The sequence below is a fragment of the Sminthopsis crassicaudata genome, chromosome 6 (genome assembly GCF_048593235.1).
Source record: "Sminthopsis crassicaudata isolate SCR6 chromosome 6, ASM4859323v1, whole genome shotgun sequence".
NCBI classification, from domain to species: Eukaryota; Metazoa; Chordata; class Mammalia; order Dasyuromorphia; family Dasyuridae; genus Sminthopsis; species Sminthopsis crassicaudata.
This window is the reverse complement of record NC_133622.1, coordinates 195,282,870-195,308,571: the sequence shown is the minus strand read 5'-3', so window position 1 is coordinate 195,308,571 and position 25,702 is coordinate 195,282,870. Positions and strand designations below refer to the sequence as shown.

The 25,702-nt window shown below is 37.9% G+C and overlaps 1 protein-coding gene across 9 annotated transcripts in view; it reads left to right on the top strand.

The window, feature by feature from the left end:
- Positions 1-25,702, top strand: part of PIGG (phosphatidylinositol glycan anchor biosynthesis class G (EMM blood group)) — a 77,618-nt gene that overhangs the window by 9,845 nt on the left and 42,071 nt on the right. For 8 of the 9 annotated variants that reach the window (XR_012483328.1, XR_012483329.1, XM_074274477.1 and 5 more), the window contains exons 3-8: positions 620-829; positions 2,770-2,958; positions 4,061-4,202; positions 14,980-15,192; positions 18,121-18,338; positions 19,084-19,365. Coding sequence is in view for 7 of the 9 variants with exons in the window: in XM_074274477.1 (XP_074130578.1) it covers positions 620-829; positions 2,770-2,958; positions 4,061-4,202; positions 14,980-15,192; positions 18,121-18,338; positions 19,084-19,365 (1,254 nt within the window). In the remaining 2 variants the exon portion in view is untranslated. The remainder of the gene's footprint in view (positions 1-619; positions 830-2,769; positions 2,959-4,060; positions 4,203-14,979; positions 15,193-18,120; positions 18,339-19,083; positions 19,366-25,702) is intronic. The other variant, XM_074274475.1, reaches the window with a different exon arrangement.

The following is a 25,702-nucleotide window of genomic DNA, read 5'->3' as shown; positions in this document are numbered from 1 at the left end:
TTCTCCAGCACACTGTTGTCTAGCTAGATACATTTAGATGAAATGTGGAGATCCCGCAGCCCTGGGAGCTTAAGCATACGGCTCTCCCTCCAGTTCTGATCCTGTGGGCCACTCTAATTATCACAAGGGCTTCTCTCCCAGGTGACTGTTGCTTGTATCTCTTGGATGGAGAGCTGTTGCCCACAAGAGAAAGTCTGCTCTATATGTGTATCTGGCCTGACAGGCTCTTTGACTGTGCTGTCCTTGGGGACCTGCACAAGAAAGCAGAAAAGGATGGCATGGGAGGCAGGGCAAAGCTCCCAGGCCCATGACTTAACTGTGGAACTTTTGGCAAAGCATGTCCCCACTCTGAAACTTAGTTACCTCTTTGGGAAGGGTAGTCTTTTTTTGTGTGTGTGGTCATCAATATGATGAATATTATAAAAATCATTGGTCAGTTAACTTCTTGGGACCTCATTTTCCTCATCTGTAAAATGAGAATATTTTCCCACCCACCTCTCAAGGCGGTTGTGAAAAAAGATGACTGAACCTTCAGTTGTTTTAGAAGTGTTACCTAATACTATCTGTCTGAGAGTCCATGGATTTATGAGCTCATTTGTCAATGTTTCCTCCCACACAGGCTCTAATGACAGGAAGCATCCCTGGCTTTATTGATGCCGTTATGAACTTTAATTCTCCTATATTGCTGGAAGACAACCTCATTGGGCAAGCAAAAACCGCTGGGAAAAGAATCATCTTTTATGGAGATGATACATGGATTAAGTTATTCCCAAAGCATTTTGTAGAGTATGATGGAACAACCTCCTTTTTTGTGTCAGATTTTAGAGAGGTGAGTGATTTGGTAAAGTAAGTTAGGATACTTCAGTATGTTAAGTACCTGTGGTTTCTTCATTGTTTGCACTCCTTACACTCAAGTAGATTTCTCAAGATCTTTACAACTTAATGAATGTTTTCCTTGGCCAAAAACTGTTAGTCAATGACTAGCTTACTGGTGAGCCTCTGAATTAGCTATGTGGATCCTTAGACAACAGACAGTCTTAGTCATTTACTAGCTGTGTGACCTGTGCAAGATACTTAGGCGTCTATCTGCCTCAGTTTCCTCATCTGTAAAATTGGGACAATAATAATAGCATCCACCTCCTAGGATTGTTGTGAGAATCAAATAAGATAATATTTATAAAGTCCTCAGCACAGTGCCTGGTACATAGTAGGTGCAATGTGAAAAAGTTCACAACACAGTGCCTGGTAGGTGTTATGTTAATACTAGTGTTATTTTTACCATCATCACCACTAATAATAATAAATCATTGTTCCCTTCCTCTATATAATTAACAATTTGGGAACTATTTATTTTTTGCCTTATATCCTATGAAATTAATGATAATTATAATAATTTTTTATAATACTTTCAGATTTGCAGAGAACTTTATATGTTATTTCCTTTGATCCTTGTAATATCCCCATTTTTCTAGATGAAGGAATTAAGACTGTGAGAAGCTAAGTGACTTGCTCAGAGTTCAAACTCAGATGTTCTTGACTCTTGGTCAGGTTTGCTGAATACTAACTGCCCATCTTGGCTGTAATTCCTCCTCATAAAATTATTGCATTGATTTTTGAGGAAAAGCCTTCATTGCACTGATGGTTTTGCTTTCATTTTCAACACGGGAAACCTCACCTGGCCCAGACACGGAAAGGATTGACAGATTGATAGCTCTTTCTCGATTCTGGCATTTTCGATTCTGGCTCTCTACTGGCATTTTCTGCCTTGAAGGAGCTGGGGTCTTTTTGGAAAGATTATTCCTTTCCGTGGTTCAGGTTGCAACTATACCTTCCTCTTAGTGCAATTCTTACTCATAAATATGTTATACAAAGTTCACTGAAGATATTTCTCTCTCTCTTTTTTTTATAATAGTTTTTTTATTTTTCAAAATATATGTAGAGATGGTTTTCAACAGTCACTCTTGCAAACATTGTGTTCCAAATTTTTCTTTCTCCCTCCTCACCTCCCCTCTCCCTTAAATAACAAATAATCTAGTATAAGTTAAACACGTGCAATTCTTCTAAACATATTTCCACATTTATCATGCTGCACAAGAAAAATCAGGTCAAAAAGGAAAAAAAAAAGTTTCTTTTGGTTTTGGAAAAATAAATTGAGAGCTAGGAAGTGTTCTTAGAAATCATTGAGTCTATTGGGGCCCCAAGAGGGGCATAGTGACTAACCTCAGATTCCATGGGTCATAAATGACTGGCCACATCTCCCAGCACAAACCTCATACTGTCCATCCTTGGGTCTCACCAGATGACCAACCCACTTACTTTTCTGGTCATCCTTTTTTATATAACTTCTTGTATGTGAACCATTGCCAATAGCAGACTGCACACAGCTTGCTTATTTTTATCCTCTCTGTATTTTTTGTTGCCCTTTGGGTCATTCACAGTTTTGATTTTTTTTTGGCAGTCGTGATTCTCATTATTTATAGTCCTAGAGCATCACCTGAACATTGTTGGCATTGATAAGACTGGTGTTACTCTTGGCTTTCATGAGCAAACCATGTCACTTGAAATTTAAAAGCTACAAAGACTTGGAAGTTTATCATTCTTTTGGCCTAATATATTACAGTGGTGTTATTTTATTGTATTAGAAGAGAAAAGCCTGCTTTAGCTGTATAATTCAGCCCATTATTTCATTTTTTCACCCACTGGGGAAAAGGAAAAGGAAAAGGAAAATGAGATAAGCTTCTAAAGGTTTTTTTTTCCTTCCTTCTAAAGGTTGATGATAATATTACAAGGCATTTGGATAATGTATTAAAAAGGGAAGACTGGGATATGCTAATTCTTCACTACTTAGGATTGGATCATATTGGTCATGTGACTGGACCACATAGCCCTTTGGTAGGACCAAAACTTAAAGAGATGGATTACATCCTAAAGAAGATCCATATTTCGTTGTTGTCCAAGGTAAGCTACTTTGGGGGCAATACTCTGGTGCAGTAGATTTTTTTCAATTACTGTTTGTTTTTTAAAAGAAAGAGAACAAATAAGAAATCTCTACTTTTACTTTTTTTGCCTATCCTCTTTTAGGTAAACATTAATATTTCTAAAGCTTATTTTTTCAGGGAGAATTTGTGCCTTGAACATCATAGGTGTTCAAAAACCATTTGGCAAAGGGTTGGCATGAATTAAGACTTTCCAGTCATCTGAGATTACTTACAGTCTTATTTCCTTGACATTGGACCTTGCCCTCAAGCTTTCCTAATGTATTATGAGTGCTGTGGAATCATAAGGGTTGTTTTTCTTCCACAAGTGCTTTTATTTTAAAGACCTTTTTAGAAGCATCTGTATTATATTAACATGGAAACTTATCATAATCTTAATTATGTCTGATTTCTGGGCATACTTTTGATTCATTTAGAGATGAATTTGGGAGTTCAAACCATAAATCTCATTAGAGTTCATTGCGATTAGAATCTCTGTATATTGAAGCCGCAAAACATTTTATGAGTAAATTTGTTTTAGTAGGGGAGATGAAAGATATTTTCAGTGAAGTCATGAGGTCAGCTTTGCATATGTGAGAGAATGTTTTCCCCCAATACAGAGAAGCCCCATAACATGGCCACTCCTTACTTCGTTAATACATAATGGCCACCAGACTGCTCTTCTATGCCTATTTAGGAATACTGCCTTTTCCACACCGATGCCCATGTTATAAGTTACTGCTTTCCTATTTCTTAGTTCTTCCATTACTCCTATGGAATCATCAATCCACCTAGGACATATTTTCTCATAATCATGACTCTTCTATAGTGTTTCAGCAACTGTTAATCAGGAGCTTTATAGGGCTGATGAAGATCAGAGTTGAACTCTAACTATGAATGATACGAATGCTTTAGGACCTTCAGGAGCTAGTCCAGCCAGATTCCTTTAGTTCCTGAACCTCATCCATCTCCTGTCCCAGTGTTTCATGTATGTTACAGTGCTGGAAAGCACCCCAAGGACTCTAGAGCTTATGACAGCCCTTCAATTTGTAATGCAGTTGAGAAGTTTATCCTTTTAATTGTAGGAGAGAGAGGCTTCTTTGCCCCATTTATTGGTCCTTTGTGGAGATCATGGGATGTCTGAAACAGGAGGCCATGGAGCCTCTTCAGTAGAGGAAGTGAGCACACCTCTGGTCTTGATCAGCTCTGCATTTCAAAGGAAAAGCGGTATGACTTTTGAAGTTTTTTTATTTTTGGTTAAATTTATAGTACTGCATTTATATTCATGGTTTGTACTATAGTCTCTGTTTTTCAAGAAAATTTTCTTAAAAGGGTTAACCATTTTGTCTCTGCCATCTCTTGACTTCTGTCCAGTACCATCACCCTCTATAGCATGGACTGCTGCAGTCATCTTTCTCCTTGATTGATTCCTGTTCTGTATGCATAGACATGATTATGTGGGTACTATTCTCCATACCCTTTAGCAGTTCCTTGTTGCTTGCTAGGGAGACTTTAGCCTGGCATTCTAGGCTCTTAACAATATGGAGTCTTCCTACCCTCTCCACTACCTTTTTTCTTCCTGTTCCCCCAGACAAAATAGATATTTACTGTCCTTACAAGTTCTGTTTGCCCCTCACCCCTCAGGCTTACATGTGGAATCCTTGATCCAACTCAGGTGCTTTTTCTCCTCACTGTTGCTTTTTACCTGCCTTGACCCTCACCTACGTCTTTGTTGGGCCTCTCATTCACTTAACATGCGTCTGCAGCAAAGGTCTTTGTATATTTAATGTAAGCTACATGAAAATGGAGATGATCCTTATCTGAACATTGTGTCTCCTTAAGTGGTTTCTACAGTGCTGTCCCCAAGTTAAATTCTTGCTGAACTGAGTTTCTGGGCAGTTTGGCCCTTAGGATTAGGGCTTGAAATTGCTTGCCCACTTTTGAAGTTTGTGTCTCATACCAGAAATACTTCTGTGGGAAGAACCCTGGGTCAGGAGCCTGTGACTCTGGGTTCCAGTCCCCCCTCAGATTCTAGCTGGCTCACTGATCCAGACACTTGGTTTCTGTGGGCCTGTAAAATTGAGGAGGTTGGTCTAGGGCTGTGAACCTTGCTTGCTCTTGATCGGTGAGTCTGTGAAGCCCAGTTGTAAAATCTGAAAATGATTGCCACAACATCTGGCAATAAATGCAGACGAGCATTGCCCAGCCGAGGCCCTCCTGGTGGGGTGGTGATCAGCCCCGTCAGAAGGAGCTGTCCCATCTCTGCGGGCACTGATCCATTGAAGTAGTGGGAGTTATTCATATGTACTGCAGGAGACTGAGGATTTCTAAGCAGCTTATTTAGATTAGAAGGAGAAAGGAATATTTCATTTTATGAGAAAGTTTTCATCTTCTAAAGCTGAATTTTTAAAAATCACGTTAGCTGGCCCTAACTAGGTCACCAGAGATCACAGGCGGCCCCCGAGGACTCGCTTGAATGTAGGAGTCCTTTGTAGTCTCCTAGTCGGTGAGGATTGGTTGCAGACAGACACCTTCCTTCTCCTGGAGGGTTCTTAGAGAGTTTATATTCCAATTTATTCTCCAGCTGTGGTCTTAGCAGGGATATGACTCACCTAATTAAGAGAGGTTGTAGGTAAAGTAACACCCTGTGAGGAGGGTGAGAATTTTTTTTTAAAGTTAAGACTAAGAGTTGTCTGAACCTTCAGACAAAGGAGATATGGGATTAGAAAAAAAAAAATCAGCACCAGTTGCTTGTGATAAAATGATTTTTCTCTTACTGTTGATGGAAAGATGAGAAAGATTTATTTTAGAAATTGGTTTAAATTTTGGATTATGTGATTAGTAAAGAAGAATTCCTCTGCAGAAAGTTCTCTCTGACGCCTCACTTTGGCATGGAGGGGAATCTGAGCTGGCAGAGATGTATCCTGCAAGCTTTGCTAAGACAAGAAGGGTTGAATTGTGGTCCTGGCAGCAGACTGCCTACTGACGGTGGGTCAGCCCCCCCAACAGAGACATCCAGAAGCCAATAGCTTCACTATTGGGGAATGGGAAGTCTTTGGCCTTAGCAGACTGTGAAGTGAAGACTACAGAGTAGTCCTCTACTGCGCCTCTCACTGCCGCAGTGACTGTCATGGGAAAGCATGTGGTGAGCACTAAAGATTTCTTTTTTTTTCCACATATTTTATTGATGCTTTTTAAAAAACATCACATTACTTCCCAGTGGTTCCCTCAACCCACCTTCTCCCTCATAAAAAAATGAGATAGGCAAAACAATTCAATACATTGGCCATATGTGAAAATATACTCACTCAGCAAGTATTTCTGAAGTGCCTATTGTATGCTAGGGCCTGGGGATACAAATACAAAAATGAAGCTATCCCTTCTCACAAAAAGCCTGCATTCTTTTTTTTTTTTAAATAGCTTTTTATTGACAGAACATATGCATGAGTAATTTTTCAGCATTGACTCTTGCAAAAGCTTCTCTTCCAACTTTTCCCCTCCTTCCCCCATCCCCTCCCCCAGATGGCAAGTAAACCAATACATGTTAAATATGTTAAAGTATATGTTAAATACAATATATGTATACATATCCCTAGTTATTTTGTTGCACAAGAAAAATTGGACTTAGACATAAGGTAAAAATAACCTGAGAAGGAAACCAAAAATGCAAGCAAACAGTAACAGAAAGAATGCAAATGCTATATTGTGGTCCTTATTTATTTCCTAGTGTTCTTTCACTGGGTGTAGCTGGTTCTGTTTATTACTGATCAATTGGAACTAAATTGGATCCTCTCATTGCCGAAGACAGCCACTTCCATCAGAATTGATCCTCATATATTCTTGTTGTTGAAGTATATAATGATCCTCTGGTCCTGCTCATTTCACTCAGCATCAGTTCATGTACATCTCTTCAGGCCTTTCTGAAATCATCCTGCTGGTCATTTCTTACAGAACAATACTATTCCATAACATTCATATACCACAACTTATTTAGCCATTCTCCAATTGAGGAGCATCCACTCAATTTCCATTTTCTGGCCACTACAAAGAGGGCTGCCACAAACATTCTTGCACATATAGGTCCTTTTCCTTTCTTTGGAATATAAGCCCAATAGTAGCACTGCTGGTTCAAAGGGTATGCACAGTTTGATAACTCTTTGGGCATAGTTCCAAATTGCTCTCCAGAATGGCTGGATCTGTTCACAGGTACACCAACAATGTGTCAGTGTCCCAGTTTTCCCACATCCCTTCCAACATTCATCATTATCTTTTCCTGTCATTTTAGCCAATCTGATAGGTGTGTAGTGGTATCTCAGAGTTGTCTTAATTTGCTTTTCTCTGATCAATAGTGATTTGGAGCACCTTTTTATATGAGTAGAAATAGTTTCAATTTCATTATCTGAAAATTGTTCATATCCTTTGACCATTTATCAATTGGAGAATGGCTTGATAAGGAGCCTACAATATACAGGAAATATAATATACACACATAAAATATATATAGTGTCTTGTTTGAATTTTAACAGAAGGGTAAACTGAGGTAGATGTCTGCGCAAGATAACATTTATTAGCAGAGGCATGCTACCTATCAATAAACAGGTCATTGGCTTGCCTCCCTAGCAAAAGAACAGTTTTCTTTATCTAAGTTTTGGGAAGTACAAAACAAAGAACAGAGCAAGATAACATCATCAGATTAAGGACTACATAATTGGTCTAAGAGCTGAGGTGCAGGGAACTACATGATTGCTTGGAAGTTGTAATAGGGTATAATAAGCAATGACCTGTCTTCTCTCATCAGAGAAAGAAATGCTTTTTTGTTTGATTTGAGGTGTGAAATAGTGGCCCACACATAGCTTGGTGTGGAATAAAGATATTAGGTCTGACTCCCTTTCTTTTCACATGTATTCTCAAGGATCAGTTAAAGGAGAAATGGATTTTTAACCTTTAGCCATGACAGGCCATTTGTATTAAGTTCAGAGACAAAGAGCCATGATTTAAGCAATTATAGGACAAAATAAATGAATTGAAAGTACAATTAATAAGAAAATGGTGTAGAATCAGTCTTAATCTTTTCAACAGCATCCATATAAAGTTGATAAATACAATTATATACAGAAGAGTTAAGTATAAAAGAGGATACGAATAGTTATGGGAGTGGGGGCCAGGAAAAGGTTCATGTAGAAGAATAATGTTTTAGCTATATCCTAAAGAAAAAGATGTACTCTGCAGCCAAGGTGAGGAAGGAGTACTTCTTGGCTTGTGTGATGGCTGATGCAAAGGCATGCAGATAAGAGATGGAGTACCTCCCCCCTCCCCCGTGAGGAATGGAGAGAAAACTAGTTTAGATCAATTGCTAAGTTTAGAAGGTAGAATAATATTTAGCGAAGCTAGAAAGAAGGCTGGAACCAACTTATTCAGGATTTTTTTTTTTTGATTATTTAATTTATTTTTAATATACATTACTTTATGAATCATGTTGGGAGAGAAAACACAGAACAAAAGGAAAAAACATGGGACAGAAAAACAAAACAGAAAAAAAGAGGTGATTGAATTTACATTCAATCTCCATAGTTCTTTTTCCAGAGGCAGATAGCATTTTCTATCCAAAGATTGCCTTGAATACTGAACCACTGAGAAGAACCAAGTCTTTCATATTGATCATCGCACAATCTTGCTGTTACTATGTAGAATGTATTCCTGGTTCTGGTTGTTTCACTCAGCATCAGTTTGTGTAAATCTTTTCAGGCCTTTCTAGAATCAGCTTGTTCATTATTTTTTTATAAAACAATAATATTCCATTACCTTCATATACCACAACTTGTTCAGCCATTCCCCATTTGATGGGTATCTATTTATGTTCCATTTTGTTGCTACCACGAAAAGAAATGCTATAAACATTTTTGCACATGTGGGTCCTTTCCCCTCCTTTATGATTCCTTTGGAATACTGACCCAGGAGTGAGTGACATTACTAGGTCAAAAGGTAAGCACAGTTAGATAGCCCTTGGGGCATAGTTCCAAATTGTTCTTCAAAATGTTTGGATCATTTCACAACCCCACCAACAAAGTATTAGTGTCCCTTTTCCTTCATCCCCTCCAACATTTATCACTATCTTTTCCTGTCATCTTAGTCAATCTGAGAGGTGTCAACAATCTTCAGAGTTGTTTTAATTTGCATTTCTCTAATCAGTAGTGATTTAGAGCATTTTTTCATATGACTGTAGATGGCTTTAATTTCATCATCTAAAAATTATCTGTTCATATTCTTTGACCAGAATGACTTGTATTCTTATAAATTTGACACAAGTCTTTATATATTTTAAAAATAAGACCTTTATCAGAAACATTGGCTATAAATTTTTTTCCCAGTTTTGTACTTCCTTTTTAATTTTTTTTTTTTTTTTTGGTTTTGTTTGTGCAAAACCTTTTTAATTTGATGTAATTAGAAGCGTCTGTTTTGATTGTTCATTTTGCCTTTTATAATGTTCTCTAGTTCTTCTTTGGTCATAAATTCCTTCCTTCTCCAAAGATCTGATAGGTAAGTTATCCCTTACTTTCCTGATTTGCTTATGGTATCAGCCTTTATGCCCAAATCATGTACTCATTTTGCTTTATTTTGGTATGGGAAACTTGTACAGAATTTTTATAGCTCAACAGAGTTGCTTGTGTTTGATCTCAGAGTCAGTAGAACCTTTAGGGTTAATTGAGTTGGGGAGTCACAGAATCATCTCTCCAAGGGCTCGTTTCTCATAAGTTATGTTTGGACATGACCTTGAACTGAGTTCTGAAACTTGATGATGTTTTTCTTTGTTATTGGGTACACATGGTATTTATACCATGTATAAAAATAACTACTAAGATTTTATATATAAGATCTCTGCCTACTGACAAACGGGTTAATATATTACGCATATTAATATTCTCCTAAGTGAAACCTGAAGTTGTAAAGTTGCAGCTAAATACAACAATGGTTCACATACTTACCTTGGAGAGGCAAATGATGGAGTCAATAGCATTGGTTTTGTCATGCTCCCCAAACAATAAAAAACATTATTTTGTGGGGTGCTTATTCACATTGGCTTGCTGTTCTTACTGTGGGCAAGGACTACAATGACAATTGTAGCTTTTGTGTCAGCATACATTACAGAGGATGAAATGGCAGAAAAATTCTTAAATTGTAAAGATCCTCCAAATTAAAGTGTATTTTGATACTTAGTGAAAATAGGTCTGAAGAGGGCAGGAGAAAATAGAGTGAAAAACATGGTTGAGGGGGAAGAAATGAAAAGAAAAAAAAAAAAAAGGCCAAAGCCTAGATTTTGGACTAAATTGAGCTAAAGTGGGACCTTAGAGGTCACCTTAGTCCAATCCTCTCATTTTATATTTGAGGCAAGAGAAGAGGCATTTAAGATCTTAATTATCTAGTACCATCTCATCTTTATAGCTTTTTTTTTTTAACTATATTACCTGCCAACTACTTAGGATCCAAACAGTTATTTGCCATTCCTCTTATATGTCCTCTACTTTTCTACATAATAGTCTTTGCTCGCACTTGCTCTGTATCTGGAGTTTCTTCCAACTTCTCACATGCTGAATTATTTTGTCTATTTTTTAAAAGTTAATTTTTTTCAATGAACAAAAATCCATTTTTCTGCTTTCTGCCAGTCCCACCATAATTGAACAAAGAAAAGAAAAGCAGAACTTTTCTAATAACTGCATAGCCAAGCACAATCACAGTGTGTATCATGTTCTTTATCCTATCATCTCTCAAACAGGAGGTGGGTGGATTATTTCATTAGTACTATAGAATCATAGCTAATCATTGTGTTGATCAGGATTCTTAAGTCTTTCAAAGTTTGTTTTTAAAATATGCTTGTTCTTTAAATTATTCTCTTGTTCTGCTCTTTATTCTCCATCAGTTAATGTAAATATTCCCAGATTTCTCAGAAACTGTTCCTTTCATCATTTCTTTAGCACAATAGTTTTCTATTAATTTATTTATATAACAGCTTTTCAGACATTTCCCAAATGAGTTTGGTTCCAGTTCTTTGCCACTATAAAAAGGCCATTTTTATAAAATTTTTGGGGTACATATGTGTAAAGGGGTAGAACGGAGCAATACACTTGGATAATGAAGCACGTGAGACTAATTGCCAATTGGACAGTTCCCTATTAACTTGTTTGAAGGTTGACCCTCCCCAGCTATTCTGTGCTGACTTGATTGGTGGGACAAAGAGGGAGAAGTGATGTGTGTGGGAGGAGTAGGAGGAGGAAGAGGAATTGAGAGGAAGAAGCTGAGTCAGTCTCTCCTGGCGTTTGAGGAAGGAAGGTGTGTGTGAGGTAGCTAGGCCTAACCCCCTGACCTTGACTGTAAAAGATCAAGAATAAAGACGTTTAGTGATCCTGACTCCAGCTGATTTCTGGGAAGACAGAGTTCCAGCACATATGGGTCCTTTTCTACTTTGATTTCTTTAGGCTTTGTTGTCTTATCTCTCCAAACCTTAACTAATATGCTACCTTCCCCAGAAGTTCTTCCCTCAGGTAGCAGTGATATCTTATTGCTTAGACCTCATACAAAAACATTCTGCTCTATATTTTTAAGACAGTTTTACTGTGGTTATTTAGCTTTGTGCCATATTTCCTTGCTAAACTTCATTCCATGAGCACAAGAACTAGATCTTACATTTCCTCATTACCTACCATAAGGCTCCTTACCAAGCAGACACCTGAATAGTATTTGTTTAATTTATTCATTCAAAGAATCATTCCGGGAAAAACACCAAGACAGAATTTAATCACATTGATTTCACCCTCAGTGACATGAGGACGTTCTTTTTTGTCAGTGAAGAAAGAATTATTACCAGGTTCTCAGAGAGAATGGTGGTGTTCGTGATATTGCAAAAGAAGATCAAAGGGAGCAAGCTCTAAGGACTCTTCCATACAGAGTGCTCCACAGGAGCTTGTAGGCCTCAGGTCAGGAGTGAAGAACGCAGGCAGCAATGATCACGCTGGCTGCTTCACAGGTGCCGCATGCGAGAGCATTCAGCCAGCACACAGAGCCTGCCTGGGTGCAGCAGTAAAGTGGAACCCAACAGGGGAGGCAGGCTGCCCCGAAAGGGGGAAGGAGCATCCCCAAGGGCCCAGGCCCCAGATCAGGGTCAGACTGGACAACAGAGAGTTCAGAAGGCTTTGTCTCCTGAATGAAGAGAAACTGCCTGGAGAAGGGAGGAGAACATTGTCTCTATTACAGCAGAGAAGGTTGGTCATGTTGAAAGGTGAGAACACTTAGTGCTCTGTGGTGCTCAAAGGAATGAATGTTATTTGCAGAAACAGATTCTATAGTACTCTGTCTCTTGAATCATAGTTAGGTCTCAAGCACTACATATCAATCAAGAAGGTATTCTATATGTGATACATAGTGACATAGCAGCAGCGATGCAGTGAATCCTGTCAAAAGGCAATCACAACATCAGGAGATTTATGGTAAAAACAGGTTTGTTACAAGAGTAGTGAACATGCATATGGAACCCAAAGGGTTCCCAGTCTTTACAGAAGTTAACATTTTTATAATAGCAGTACAGAGAGAGGAGATACCAGGAAGGGGAGTAACATGGGAGGGGAACAGTGCAGCAAAACAGGGAAAAAATAAAACTGATAAGGTCTAGATTTTGGGGTACCCAAATCTCAAGGAGGTCTAGTGGTGGCACAAGCAGTTCTCTGTAAAGGAATTTACAGATCCAAAAATTCTAGATTGATAAAAGAGGTTTATTATGGGGATTGGAAGTAAGGTTAAAATCTAGTTAAGGAAATAGGTGATGATAAAGAGAGGAGGACCCTGGAAACATTCCAGTGGGCAGAGAGTCTTTGAGGTGCCAGGCATGGTGCTGGCATGTTTAGACCCTCTGCAAAGAGAGGGCTCCAGTCTGGCTCTTTTATAATAGGGGGTTTTGGTTACAAGCTGAAGGAGCTCCTGGGTGGAGTCCCAGGTTGGCTCCTGGCTGGGTTTCAGCTAGGGTTAGAATTTGAATTGAATAAAATGGGTTTAGGGACTGAGCCTTCCCTACCCCGATAACAAAGATGAAACTGTGCTTGGGGTGGAGTGCCCTCATTGACAGAGTTGAAGAAGGTTTTCTCTTTTAAGGATTTTTCAGAGTTTTGGGTTTCTCTCTTCAAGACTACTCCCCACAGGGAAGAGCTAAATGGCATTCTTTTCCCTTGGGAACAAGACTATGAAGATGGGAGGGTCTACTTCTCTGAGAAGCACAAGCACTTTCCCAGCTTGGCACAGATTGTTTAACATCCGTCTTGCCTCCCAAGGACACACAGTGAGTCCAGCTGGGGATATAACAATAATTTATGTCTTTTCATATGTGTCCTTGACACATTCTCTGCCTCCTACGTGCCCTAGGTCCAGTGCTTCTGGAAACTATGGCAGTAGACTTAAAACCACGAAGTAAAAATGTCTAACAAATGATGAAATTCTTCCTGCATATGTCAAAAAGGACTTCATTCAAGACATCTACAGATATGGTTCTCCTTTCTTCTCACATGGTCAGATTCCTTTGGCACAGAAACTATCAAGGACTGTTTAAAAGGTGACCTGGAAAGTCTCAGATTTACAAAAAGACTTGGACAAAATCTGCATAGGATAGGAAGGTTTGGAAGAGCTTGTTGTGAATATTTTCTTAACAAAAAGAGTTAGAAGGTCCTGCATGTGGTAGACTGAGCATTGTTTCAAAAAACAAAATTGATTTCATCTTGGGAATTAACAGGTTACTGATGGAGTCATTTCAGAATCGGATTGTATAGTTAGACCACTTAGAGCAAAAATGAAAATCAACATTAAAAAAGAGGTAGATGAGAAGACAATAGTTACAGTTCTAATAATCCCCAAGAAACCTTATTTAAATAAGATGTTGAATATATTATATTAGAATTGAATAAAAAGATCCACTTACTGTGATTGTAATCATTGACTCTGATTATCATCATGCCTTGAGAAGATGATCATTTGAAGCAACCAGGGATGTTGAGCCTTCCATTTCCAGCCTTCTTTCACTTTATTTTCCTTTACATATTCAACCTTAAAGCTAGTGTCTCCACTTGATATGTTTCTTCCTTCCATTTATGCAGTTCATTCTCCTTGTCTCCCTCCCCATCTACCCTTTCAGAATCCTTTCAAGGCTTAGCTCAATTGCTCTCCCATTTATTCTTCCCTGATCCCTCTGCTACCACAGAGCAGGGATTTGAGTGGGTGTTCAATAAACGTTAATTGAACTGAATTAAGTAAGATCATTTTGCCTCCATTCAATTCAACAGACCTTTATTAAGCACTCACTGTGTGCAGTGTACTGTGTTAGAATTGATGCCTGCGGGTGGGGAAAAAGAGGATGAATACAAGGTTTAGTTAGCTAAGTCCTAACTTAGATGGGGGTAGAATTTTGCATTGTTGCAGCTACTAATATTCAGTTAGTAAAATGATTGGTTAAAAAAAATTTTTTTTTAATTTGTATTGATGGCTTTTTTATATCCCCAAATTTCCCATAATATTCTTCCTCTTCTCCATTCCCAGAGAGCCACCCATAAAACAAATAATATTTTAAAGAAAAAAAAGAAAGAGAAAAAAATAGCAAAACAAATTAAATTAATTTATTGGAAAAAGTGAAAATAATGTGCAATGGGTTATACCCTGGGTCTTTCACTTTTCTAGAGGAATAGACTTGGGATGTCTTTCTTTTTCTTCTTTGCAAATGTGCTTGAAAATTGATTACTTTTAGAAGGCTGTAGAAGATCCTAAATTGGTAGAGTTTTAGAGGTGTGTTAGACATCTGCTCTCTCAGTCCCTTTCTGTTACAGTTTGGTACCTGATGGCCCAGAGCTTCAGGGAGGAGCCCACATATATGTAATTAATTAATACAAGAGATGGGATTAGGGTTTCGGATTTAGGGCTCACTTTCTGATTTCACACTACCTTAAGTAAGAAGCTTTTTTTTTCCTCATGTTTTCAGGTAACTTCCAACCTCCAAAGCACGTCCAGCAGACTGACCTGGCTGCCACGCTAGCAGTGGGCCTTGGTTTGCCAATTCCAAAAAATAGTGTGGGAAGCCTGCTATTTCCAGTTGTAGAAGGAGCAACAATGAGAGAACAGCTGAGGTTTCTGCACTTAAATTCAGTTCAACTCAGCAGACTTCTGCAAGAGAATGTGCCGATGTTTGAGAAAGGCAAGTCACGGGCTTTTCCTCTTAGGAGCTGTTCTTCCCTTTGAGCACATAGTCATTTTTCCTAACATGATTTTTTTTATGAGGCCTGGGGAATAGAAAGGAAGTGGCACAGTCATTTGTTTTCCTGTATACAAATGCTGCTGTTGCCTTCTTTTTGTTAAACCGCCATGCTCACATCAGCAAAATTTGTGCATGAGATTATCTCCATCAGGGTTACTTCTGGGGAGGTTTTGCCAGGCCTCCTTTTTTTTACTTATGGCACTTAATGTGAGTTGGCTGGCGGGTATTTAGGGAAGATGGGAAGATGAATTTTTATATGTCTATTAAAGTTGTTTGCTAATGTCAGAGTGAGTCAGGCATAGTGTAGCAATTTTTAAATTTTATTACTGTTGAGTACCAGGTAAAGAAAAGGAAAGAGAAAAGGGAATAGAGGTTAGTTGGGGAGGGGATGACAAAGATGGAGAGGAAGGAAACCCCTCTGCAGAGAAGAATGAATCATTTGGGAGAAAAGAAGATCGTTCCCATATTATAGTCATTTTTGTTTTTCAGTTTCTAGAACCATTTGAGTCTTGTAGTAGCGACAAATGAAAAGATAGTAGAGAGAATTAAAAAAAAAAAACATAATTGAGGTTCTAAAGGTAAAAATTATCAATATTGCTAAATATGGTATTTTTTGCTAGCTATAACAGATTTGTTTTAAAACACTGGGACTGATACGGACTCAAAAGTCTAAAGGAAAAGGCCATAGTTATTCTGAGACACATTTAAGGTTAATACATACTACTTTAGTCCATAGTCCTTGAGATTAGATCTGCTCCTTTGCTTCCTGCAAAAATGAGCCTAAAGTTCCTATGACTTAGTGTAATTTTAGATTATTAAAACCTAAAACTTCACTAAGATTTTGGGGACACCCTGAATAGATAAGTATCCCCAGTTCTTGAAGTATTAGAGCACAAGTTTTGCCTTGAGAGCTCTGGAGCCTGGCCCCCATGTGACAGGCTAGCTAAGTCGAAAGTGGAATTTCTGTAGGTTGGCTGAAAAGTGATGAAATTTTTAGCCATAGTAACTCTTGAGGACATACTGAGTCATGGATGAGTAGCAACTCTATCTTTATACTTATAGGAGTACATATACTAATGAAATCATAGGTCATTGAAATTATCCGTGTATCTGATAAATTCAAATATACTTGAGTACATATTAGTAAACACATAAGTACAAGGTTGGCAAGATATGATTAGGTACCAGTTGATGTGAAAAAGAGCTGATATTTTTATTGGATGAACCAGAAGATAAATATGAATCATTGTATTTCCGATACCTCCTAAGAAATTAGGCCACGTTAATTAAAAGTATCATGTCCATCACAGGGGAGGTAATTGGTCATTGTCTTTGTAAGACTACAGCTGAAGCATGGTGTTCAGGTTTGTTGTCATATTTTAGGAATATGAGACAGAATGAAGCAGGCCCAAACAGTGAGATCAAGATGGTAAAGGAACTTGAAATTATGCCATATGAGTATTCATTGTAGAAAATGGAAAAATCTAACTGAGAAAAAGAGACTTAGGATTGACATAGATATTGCGCTCAGATATTTGAAAGGTTTGCCTAGAAGGTGGGTTGTTGATCTGGTTTTTCTTAGTGGATAGAATTAAGAGCAAAGGGATTTTATTTCAGTCATTTCACTCCTAACCATTAAACATATCCAACATGGAATTGGACTGTCTTGGAATATAATGGAATTGTTCAAGTGGAGGCTGATTAATCAGTTGTTAGTAATGTCTTAAAAGAAATTGGCACTTCAGGATTTGGGTTAAGTGACTCCTGAGTTCCCTTCCATCTAAAATGTGATTTCTCCTTGGAGTGGCAGAATTAGGAACCAGAAAGGTCTTAAAAAATTAGAACAAAATAATAGGCAGATGCGAATAGAATTACATTTAATGGCATCCCACGTAAAATCCTCAGTTTAGGTTCAGAGTTTCTGTACAAGTACAAGATAGGGAAAGACATGACTTGGCAATATTTCATGAGGAAAATATCTGAATTTTTGTCACTACAACCTTAAGATAAGCCAGTAGTTTGACAGCTTTCAGAGAAGTTAACATATCAGGTTCAGTAGTACTTAGTAGAGCATCAGCATTCTTTTTACACTAAAGAAACTAAAATATTTTCAATTTCCAAAGGTGTAAAAAGTCTTATTATAGCATATGGAAACCTGTCTTCTGAATAATAAGTTTATAGAAGGTACCCACCAAAAAGGAGATAAGAAGCAGTATAAATTTACAGTATGATTCTAAAATGAGGATAATAGCATCTACCATACAGGGTTGCTGTGAAGATCAGATGAGAGATTTATAAAAGTATTTAATAAGTGCCATATTCCTTTTTCCTCCTCTCTTTTTTATAGAGTCAGAAGTTACTCAAATTTGTGCAGTTTATTTTTTTTGAGATTAACACACATTAGCATCTGGATTAGCATCTCTAATTAGCATTAGGTTTTACGGAGCTCCCTATCATTGGGTGTACTCCTGAAGGGACTGGATAAATAATTGTTGAGGATGTTGTAGGAAAGTATTGATATTGAATTCTATGACCCAGTCTAAGGTTTCTTTCACCTCTAAGATTCTTTGGAGGTTTCTACTATTTAAGGGCTTTTTAGATATATATTTATTGTCTAGAAAAGCATTCACAACAAAAATATTAAAACAGATATGATTAAAAACAAAAGTACCAGTTTTGGCTATTTTTTGCAGAAATGTCTTAGATTTTTATTTTATCTTTTTTTTTTTAAAGCAGTTTTCATTAAACTACACAAAGTATCAATTTTCAAAATGACTTCCATTTGCCAGATATAAGAATTTGAAGATAAGTGACAAATTTTCTTCTTATAATTTGCTGTTTTCAAACTTTTTTTTCTTCTCATATTAGATCCTGGATATCAGCAGTTTAAAGTATCAGAGAAGTTGCATGGGAATTGGATCAAGCTCTACTTGGAGGGAAATAATTCAGAAGTCCTTTTAAACCTTGGCAGAAAAGTTCTTAAGCAGTATTTAAATGCTTTGAAGACCCTGAGTATGTCACTGAGCAAACAAGTAGCCCAGTATGATATGTACTCAATGATGGTTGGGACTGTCATCGTCTTGGAGGTATGGCTTGTTATTTGTAAATACTGTGGTCACAGAGCAGCACCACAGAGCTCGGCTATGTTTACCAAAGTGGAGGAGTGCTTTGGGCTTCCTCAGATCCTCCATCTTTAAGCCCAGCGCTTCTCTATCCTAGAATGGCAAGGGGCCAGCTTTGTCAGAGGGCACCAGCACATGCCTTCCCTGACAGCTTCTTCTGCCATGGCTGTGCTGCTCTGTCCGAGCTAGCCCGTAAGGTTGGGAAGAACCTCAGCCTCAGAAGGTTGGCCATAAGGTGATTAAACACCCTGAGATAGGCAGTAGCTGTGGGGATCAGTAGCTTACTGATGACATATTAAAGAGTCATCCTTGCCTGGCCTCTACCACACGGGAGAGTAGTTTTTTCCTAGTTGTGGGCCTTGCCCTCGCTTTCCTGAGCTCTCTCTGGGCACGTAGGTCGGGTGCCAGATGATTCTTTTTGACTTGGTTAATTGGTGAGGGAGAGGAGGAGACTGCTGCTCCCGACTCACCGCCCTCATTAACTTCCAGCACTGGTGCTTACTGATGCTGGGAAAAACAAGTCAAGCTTCATTACAGTTGGTTGTAAACCAAATTTGAGAAATTTCCCTGTGTCCAGTCCTGGGTGTACTTATTGAGTGTACTTACATGGAGGCAAAGAAGCATATTATCTAATTTAAGTATAAATTTCTTTTAAAAAAAAATGCTAGGAATTCGTTTATGAGAATACTTTTGCAATTTTCTATTCTAGGTTCTGATTCTCCTTTTACTTAGCACTCCGAAAGCCTTGTGCCAGAAGGCTGAGTTTGAGATTCCGCTGTCAACTTCCTTGCTTTCTTTGCTGTTCTTCTTGATGCTCCTCATTCTCTCTGCGGTCCATGTCATCGTGTGCACCTCAGCTGAGAAGTCATGCTACTTCTGTAGCATCTCCTGGCTGATGGCCATCGGTGTGATGATGTTGATTTCTGCACTTCTCTGTGTGATCTTGTCTCTTCTCACCAATACATTTGAGAATGTCAGACCTCCAGCTAAGGTGAGACGTTTTCCCTTTTTGGTTTTGTTAGTAAAGTTGTAGTGATGTTCTTGGTTCTTGAATCACAGTCACTGCTGGGGGTACTAGCCTCTAGCTCCCTTTGCCTTCCTGCAACCCTATCAATGAAGCAAATTGGGTCAGCTCAGAACCCCATCCGATGGCACATGAAACATTTCTCACTCATATTTGCCTACCTCTAAGGAACAGAAGGAGGTGTGTATCTTTCCTTCCCAGGATCAAAATTGGTCAAGATATTTAACCAGTGTTGACTTTTCTTTTAGTATTTATTCAGTAATATTTTTCGTCATCTTGTTTATTGTTTCCTTCTTTCTATATGTGTTCATCAAAGTCAGTTCCTCAAAATGGTTGTTTTTTTCTCTTTTTTTTCCCTTTTATTTTTAATTAAGGACTTAAGCATTAACAGAACAGAAAAGACAATTGTATGTCAACCTGGAGGGGACTCCAGAAATTATCTTTGCCCAATGCAGGATAGTGTTCTTTTTGTAACTTAGTGTTCGAGAATAACCTCCAGCATTAATTATCCAGGGTTATAGATGTGGGACTTTAACCAAGGCTCTCCTTAATGAGCTGAGAAATGTTACCTCCCTTCTGCATTCTCTGTACTCATGAAATTCCAGGTTCAGTCCCTGTCTTAACCCCTGTCCTGTATAAGAAACCATAAATTTATGTTTTATTTTTTAAAAACACATATTACATTTAGCAAAGTAGTAATGAAGTGGCCCAGTGCATGTCCCCTTTTAAATTTATTTTTCCTATGTATTTTTTGTTTTGTTGATTTTTTTTAAAAGTCTCATTTCTGACTTACTTCCCCATTCCTAAATAAAATCCCTATCTAATAACAAAAAAAATCTCATAAGGCAAAACATATTAGTAAATTGGCATTGTTAGAAAATGCAAGTCTAGTGTTTAGTCCTATGTTCCCTGCCAAGAAGCAAGAAGCATGTGCTTCCATCATCCACTTAAGTTATGATTGGTCATGGCATTAATTATAGTTTTGAAGTCTGCCCAAGTTGTTTGCCTTTATTGTGGTCATTATGCAAATTCAACCTCTGTTTATTTCGCTATACATCAGTTCATACCAAGTTTCCCAGAATTCCTCATATTTGTGATTTCTCATGATATGATAATTTTTTATTACATTCACGTACCATGACTTGTTCAGCAATTCCACAGTTGATCAGTATCCATTTTGTTTTCAGTTTTTTCCTTCTACATAAAATGCTTCTATAAACATGGGGCCTTTCTTTCTGCCTTTAAGGTTTATATGTCCAAAGATGCAGTCATTAAGATATAGTTGTGAGAAGTTCATGCCTGCCTTTCTTTGTGGCCTGTGCCTTAAAGCTGTATTTTGCATTTGTTGTTTTGGAATAACCTCAGGTTCAGGAATGTGGAATAATATTATCAAATTGAATGCTTTTTTTATTACCTGTTGTAATTATGCTGAAAATTACAGACCATTGGCTTTTTTTTTTTTTTTTTTTTTTTTTTTAAATAAGCTTTTTTGAGTACATTTGTTTTTATATTTTCTGTTCTATTCTTTCCCTAATCTTCTCCTAGGGAGCCATTAAAAAAAAAAAAAAGAAAAAAAGGAATTTAAACTTTTGTAAAGGAGTTGGGGAATTTATTCTTTCACATTCCTTCTTTGGAGCCAAGCTTGATTACTATAATTTCAGAGGACCATTGACTTCCTTACAGAAATCCAAATACCTAGATAATACAATTTTAAAATTATTTTTCGTGTGTGTGTGTAGCAATTGGAATTAAGTGACTTGTTCAGAGTCACATAGCTAGTAAGTATTAAGTGTCTGAGATTTGAACTTAAGTCTTTCTGACTCCAGGACTGTTTCTCTATCAACTGTGCACCATCTAGTTGCCTCTTGTTTAAATTTATTTTGCCTGTCAATCGCCATTTAAGTTTTTGCTAAGTGCGTGTTAAGTGCTAGTCATTGAGAATAGTATAGAAGTGGAAATGGTTCCTGCACCCAAGGAGTTTACAATTTAACTTGTTGGATGAGACTAAAATATTTGAAATGATAGTAAACAATGTGCATAAACTGTCTACTCTAGGAATTCAAAGTAGAGAGGTTGGAGTACTTGGTAAACCTTAGGGAAGTGGGATTTGAGCTGGGCCTTTGAGGATAAGTGGGTGGGATCTGGTCACTGGCAAGAAGAGGAGAACATAAGTTAATTCATGTAAGGGAGAAAAGGATCCATGGAGACAGAAATGAACAGCATAGGTTTATAGGTGATGCTACCAAGAAGATGATAGTATTTACAAACATTTAGGGGATAGAAACTGAGTTAAGGAAACAGATGATGAGTTTAATTTTGATATGTTGAATTTGAGGCAACAGTGAGACAGCCAAGCAGAAATGTCTAGTAAAGAGTTGTAAATATGATCTTTAAAACTTAGAGAATGAATGAAAGATTAGGATAAACAGAGAAAAACCTTGGAGAAAATCTACAAAAAAATGCCAGACTCTGACAACCTTGTTCTATATACATTAGTGTACAAAAGTGTGACTGAAATTACGTCCACAAAGGATTATAATAGGTTCAGGTTCTACAGATAAAAGATTATGAAAGGAGAACTGGCCTAGAGGCTACTAATCTCTGCTCAGCCACCAGAAAACTAGGTTTGATCAAGGGCACGTCACTTAACTGTTCTTGGGCCTTCATTTCCTCCTTTATAAAATACGGGGATTAATTTAACATTTTTTCCAACTCTGACATTTCAGTGATTTTTTATTTGATCACCTTCCTGATTTATAGAGGACTGACAGAGGGCTCTCTCCATCCCAAATCTATTGGAATTGGCCTGAATCACCTCACTGTTGAACAGAGCCGAATCCATCACAGTTAATCAATCATCACACAATCTTGCTGCTACTGTATACTATGTTCTCTGGATTCTGCTTTAGCATCAGTTCATCTCAGTCTTCCTTGAAGGTCTTTAATTAGAAGCTGAATTATTTGTTTTGTGGTATATAATAGAATATGAGTTGGGGTAGAACCCCAAGAACACCCCCCCCAAAAAAAAAAAAAGAAAAAACAAACAAACTAACTAAAAAACCTTGTGCAGCCTTTTCACAGGTCTGAGTTAATTGTGACTTTATTATCTGTTTCCCTATTAGGCAACCATCTGTTATGTATGGTATAGATGCTGACCTTCCTTGAAGAAAGGAACTGTATTGTGTACTTTCTTGGAGCTTCTGGGGCCTTTTGAGTTCTTTGACTTCTCCCTAGACTATTCAGACTTTTTCTTTATGATCAAAACCAAGCACTGTGTGATGGACTTGGGACTTTTGGAGATTTTAGGGAATGTATGCTTCTCGTTATTGATTCATCATTAACATGAAAGAAAGAGACTGGCAGGAGGCTATATTCAGATAGACTTGGAAGTATTCCTATTTTGTCTATAAGCAGTGAAAGAGCCAGGAAGTGTAGTGGAAGGAACCCAAGATTCAAGCAGCAAGAATTCTTGAATATAGAATGTTTTAGGTTTGCAAAGCACTGAAGTAGTTAATGCAGATTTTATTATATCTATTTTAGACATTAGAAAAGAGGTTCAAGAGGTGGACTGTCTTACCTGTGATCACATAATGAATCTGTAGACTTCTTGACTGCAGGCTGAGCACTTTGACCCCTACACCATCCTGTCTCCCTGCCTTGGAGCCTGGCTGCAGATCCCACTTCTAGTGCATAGTAACTCTTTGACAATATTCAGGTCATATTCTCTGAGCTTGTCTCCACATCCATTATGTCTATAGAATCTTTCTCAAAGGTTTATTCTGAGAACCAATTGACATGCTTCATGTAGAATGATTTGTAAACCTTAAAATGCTATATAAATGTCAACCGTTGTTATTTCTCTTTGTGTCCCTGTTAATAAGCTTCCTTCTCTCATGCCCTAGGGAAAATGTGTTACTATGAATACTGGAGAAGGAACGTCTTCCACATTCTCTTAGACTAGCCTCATTATCCCCAGCCTTTTCAGGAGAATGGGAAAATCTGTTGATAGCTCCCTGGACACACTCTGACTGTGCAACCCTAGGAGATGCCATCACTTTGCTCCCTTTTAAAGACATAGGGAGCAAGCAACAGCTCTCTTGAACTTAGTGAAGACATATAATGTACAGCCATATATCCCTTTTCCTCTCTGATAACCCCAGGTCTGGCTGGGGCTGTCTAAGGATGAGAGGTTTGTTGTATTATCTCTCTGGATGTAGGAGAGAAGGGACTGATCTGGTGCCATAAATTCAGCTTCTGCATAGGCTGGAGAATTGAACTTTGTTCCAGGTGATAAGACATTTAACATTTTCTGAAGTGCAATTATTTTATAAATTATAAGACAATGTTGATTTTTATGTTCCTTTTCAGTGGAATATGTTATTCTAATATCATGGCATGCCTTCCATTGTTGGCTTTTAATAAGTTCTGGGCAAAGTGTTATTTTGCTCTGCCCCGAATATGATTTTGATATGTTCTTACAGCACCTTAGGTAAGCCGCAAAGCTCTCTAAATTGTATGGAGGCCTGAGATATGAATTTGGAAAGGGCAGCCAAACTGCAAAGCAAGGAGCATAGTCTGCAAGACTGTGGGACTACTCACGTTGATTTGATCGCCTTTTTTTCTAGGATCTACATTATAACACAATTCCATTAAAAGTTGGCCATTTGATGTCAAAATTGCAATATATTGACAATTTCTGCTAATTGATGAATATTTTCATAAGTATTTTGAACCCAGATGTAAGACTTGGGCTCAAAAAAAAAACCTTAGACAACTCATTTGGAAAAGGTATGGGTTCCATATTAGTGAACATATGTGAAGAGCAGCCTGGAACACCAAGATAATAAGCGAAGCGTCTTGGTCAAGACTAGAGACGTGTAGACATGGCAGCCCCTCACTGTTCTTGTCTTGGTTATACCATGTCAGAGACGTCTGTGTTGAGTTCTGGTTGCCATGTTTTAGAAGGGAGACTGTTCAGCTGGACGGGATCCATAGCACAGTCAGAGGGTTCAGGACCTCCCACATGATGTTTCATGAGGATTGGTTGAGGAAACATGTTTTTTGAACTGAGGATTGGTTTGAGGAAACAGTTTGGTGAACTTTTCTTGGGAGAGACAAGATAGCTGAGGAGATGTTACATGGAGGCAGGATTGGACTTGGCAGTATTAGGAACAGAATGGCAACCTGCTGAATGTGGAGTCAGACGACCTGGCTTTGTAATCCTTGCTCTTCCACTTATTGCTTGGGCAGTTTGAGACAAATACATAAATTCATAGAGTTGGGAGTAGACTGGATGACTTGTGTAGTCCCTTTAGTAGTAAGTCTGATCCTAAGTTGCAGAGAGTTAGATTTAGACTTGATGCTTTGGGAAGCTATTAAAGCTTTCCAAAATTCAATTGGGCTACCCCAAGAGGAGGTGAGTTCCCTATGACTAGAGGTCATTTAAAAAAAAAAAAAAAAAGAATTGGATGACCACTTGTTAGGAATGTTAATAAGGTAATTATTGTGCAAGGATGGTCTTTAAATTCCCTTCCAACTCTGAAATTGTGAGTCCATGATTTCCAAAAAGTAGGTGGCATTGACAGTCAGTGGAGAATTAGAAACAGCATATATTCTGACTTTTTTTTGACCACTACTGGACTCCTTTTTTTTTTTTCCCTCCTTTAATAAACAAAGAGAAAGGCTAATTCTTATTTTTCTTTCTAAACAAAATTAGTAAGGGAAAACCTCAAGTCTCTAATGTCAGATGTTAAATGAAGTAGAGAATTGAGGCAATTATCTGAATATTTCAGGCTCTGTCCAAATTACTTTCATCTGAGATAGCTGAATAATTCATGCTTTCTATGTTCTAGCCACACTGGACCACCAATTGTGCTTGCCTCTGATCATTTGCACAAGCTGCTTTCATGCCTAGAATGCTTTCCCAGAATTCTTCAGCATTAGGCTCACTTGCCACTTTTTTGGTGAATGAAGCATTCCTCTTCCATTAGTGCACTCTCCTTCAAATTACCTTGTATTTACTTACCTCTTTGCATGTTGTCCTTCTGTCTTTTACCTTACTTTTCTCTTGCTCTTCCCCATTCAATGTAAAGGACTTGAGAATGAGAACTGTTTGATCTTTGTTGTTGAATTCAGTGTCTTTCCCATTTTAGACACTGAATAAATATTTGTAGGATTGAACAGAAAATTTCAATAAAAGTGAAGGTTTGCTCCTATCTCCCAAATAATTTTTACTTTACTTTTGTCATGTAATAAACCTTATTTAAAGGTATTTATGGTTGAAATAATTTTTGGAAAACAGTTT